This window comes from Phoenix dactylifera, chromosome 8 (genome assembly GCF_051530095.1).
Source record: "Phoenix dactylifera cultivar Ajwa chromosome 8, Ajwa_hap1_PhDact_Kaust_v1.1, whole genome shotgun sequence".
NCBI classification, from domain to species: domain Eukaryota; kingdom Viridiplantae; phylum Streptophyta; class Magnoliopsida; order Arecales; family Arecaceae; genus Phoenix; species Phoenix dactylifera.
The window spans coordinates 16,077,029-16,079,689 of record NC_143197.1 but is presented as its reverse complement, the minus strand read 5'-3'; the positions used below and the strand labels follow the sequence as shown (position 1 = coordinate 16,079,689).

General features: G+C 49.8%; 1 protein-coding gene across 1 annotated transcript; it reads right to left on the bottom strand.

The window, feature by feature from the left end:
- On the bottom strand, positions 1-2,075 carry LOC103698020 (polyphenol oxidase, chloroplastic-like). The gene has a single exon (XM_008779971.5). The coding sequence runs from the start codon at positions 2,036-2,038 to the stop codon at positions 260-262; it is 1,779 nt and encodes a 592-aa protein (XP_008778193.2). The 5' UTR covers positions 2,039-2,075; the 3' UTR covers positions 1-259.
- Positions 2,076-2,661: the final 586 nt, after the last annotated feature.

The following is a 2,661-nucleotide window of genomic DNA, read 5'->3' as shown; positions in this document are numbered from 1 at the left end:
TTGATAGAAAAGTCAGAAACTATTTATATCAAAGACTCCAAAGCAGAGCTATAGAACATCAACTTCTTTCATGATTCAACATTGACAGCCGAATTCTCGACCCAAACACCACCAGCATTCTATCCAAATATAATTCTAATCCTTTGAACTGAAATCATGGCTGCCACTTTTATTTACTGACATTAAACCAGTTGCCGCTTTTATTTACTGACATAAAAACAGCAGCAGCCAAAGCTTCTCAACTTTATGACTGTTCCCTTCATTTCAAGAACTCAATCCGGAGCCCACCCACCTTCACCTTCCCTATCCCGTTCCTCGGAACAAGCGTAACGAGCACACTATCGTCTGCCTCCGCTCCGAGGTCCTCCAGCAGTTCCGTTATCCCCAGACGCAGCGCCGTTATCAGCTTCTTCTCCTTCTTGCTGTGCTTGTGCTTGTGTGGCACGCTGACGAAGGCCCCCGCAAACTCACTTGACCCAGGGTCAACCGCCTCCTCCGGCGTGTTAATGTGCACATCGAACTTGATGAACCCGTCGCGGTCGAACTCGATCCCCTCGACCACCAGGACCTCCTCCTCATCCTCCTTCTCCTTGCTGCTCCTCGACACCTTGGGCCGCCTCACCGTCGCACTGACTGGCGAGTCCAACGTCACCGGGAACCTTGCCTCTGTGATTGCTCGTAGAGATCTCGCACCCTTCTTTGCCGCCATCGTACCCTTGGGAGTGGGTCGAGTTCTCAGCCAAGGGATCTCGACATCTTGGTAGGTGTAGCGGAGCCACTGCATATCCAGACAATCCTTAATTTTGACTCGAACGATATCAGCATTCTCGTCATAGAAGAGAAAGGAGGTGTTAAGCCAGTCCTTATCGTCAAAGTCCTTGTGCTTCCCGCCGAGCTTCTTCCACACATACCACATGCGATCGACGTTGGAGTGGTGGGCATAGAAGATCGGATCGCGGCTAGCTGAGTACAGAATGCCCATATCCTCTCCATTTGGCTGGTTCCTGTCACCGGTCCATAAATGGACGGTGCCGTGCGGCACGTTCTCGAGTGAGCCTGCACCAGGATTTGGCTGGTCCCCGGCACGGTAGGGGGATCCCATGAACAGTTGTGCTGTCTTCCCATTGGCGATCACTTGGCGATACATAATCTTTAAGTTGTGGTCGATTTGCTGGGCCTGGGTGAAGGATGGGTCCTGCCCATTAAAGTCGAGGTCGACGAGATATGGTGGCTGGTGCTTGGCATCACGAAGCTTGTCATAGAGCGACGAAGACGGGTCAGTATAGATCGAAGGCATTCGCATGCCAGCGGGCGCATCCCAGTTCCAGAAGGGAAGAGCGAAGGTCTCGTCACCGATGAGCTTGCCGAGTATTTTCTCATGGAAGTAGAGGTAGAACCGGTGCCAGGGGAAGAAGATCCAGGAATTGTGGACCTGGATCTCGATGTCAGGGAAGCCGATCTGGTCGTAGGAGCCATCACAGTAGGCGCAGTGAACGTTAGCCTGTTGGGTGAAGTTACGTGGGTCGTCGGCCGGCAGGGCTTTCATGAGCTCCACGGCCTTGGCATACTTTGCCAAGTACTCTGAGTCAACTAAGTGGGCGGCTGGGCGGATGCGAAGGGGGTCGGAGCGTGGCGGGAGCTTGAAGTCGATGATTTTGGACGTGAATGGTGGGCAGCAGTCAGTAGGTATTGCGCCGGACGGGAGGTCCGCGGGGCCACATTTGGAGATGTCAGGGGCTTCAATGGGGAGTCCGAGGGCCTTGCGGTTGACGCCAAGACCGGCGGCAGCTCCGTAGAGCCCACCAAGACCGATGAGCATATCACGGCGGTCGAGCTTCCCCAAAGATCCTGTGGCCTCAGAGGTGTGCATGGGTTTTTCATGTTCATCCCTCGCTTTGCATGAGATTCTGGGATCGAGGTGAGATTTCTTGGAAGAAAGAGGGACCCGAGGCCTTTGTCGATAGAAGGAGCATGCAAAGGAGTTAGGGGAGGTGGAGAGGGAGGAGGTCGATGCATTTGGTTTAAGGAGGTTTGCCATTGTGAATTTCTTGTTCTAGTACTTGCAATAACAAAGGGAAGTTTGTGATCAATTTATAGCGTGAAACTTTGAGGCACATGTTAGAGTTTGATTCTCTTGAGTTCCGTAAGGTAATAGAGTTCTAAACGTAGTTTCTGTTTGACTAAAGATGTAACACGGAAAATATATGCAAAAAGATATTGTGATGAGAAGGGCACATAAGCTTGTAGTTTTACACCATTTGCAAGGCGTACGTCGATGTCAACCGGAAGCTATGGAAAAGAGAAAAAAAATAAAGGGAAAATTATTCATTTTTTATTTTGGTAATCAAAAAGTTGTTATTTTTGTTCCTCGAAGTAATAAGAAGGTCTGTCTATAGAAGGAGCATGCAGAGGAGTTACGGGAGGTGGAGAGGAAGGTAGATGCATGTGGTTTAGGGAGGCTTGCCATTAATTGTGAATTTCCTGTTCTAGCACGTGCATTGACAAAGAGAAACTTGCGATGGATTTACAGTGGTGTGTGAAACTTTGAGGCACTTGTTGGAGTTTGATTTTTGTTTTTTTGAGTTCCGTCAGTTTATAGAGTTCTAAACGTATGGTTTCTTTTGACTAAAGATCGGGCCAACGGTCGGCCGACATATATCC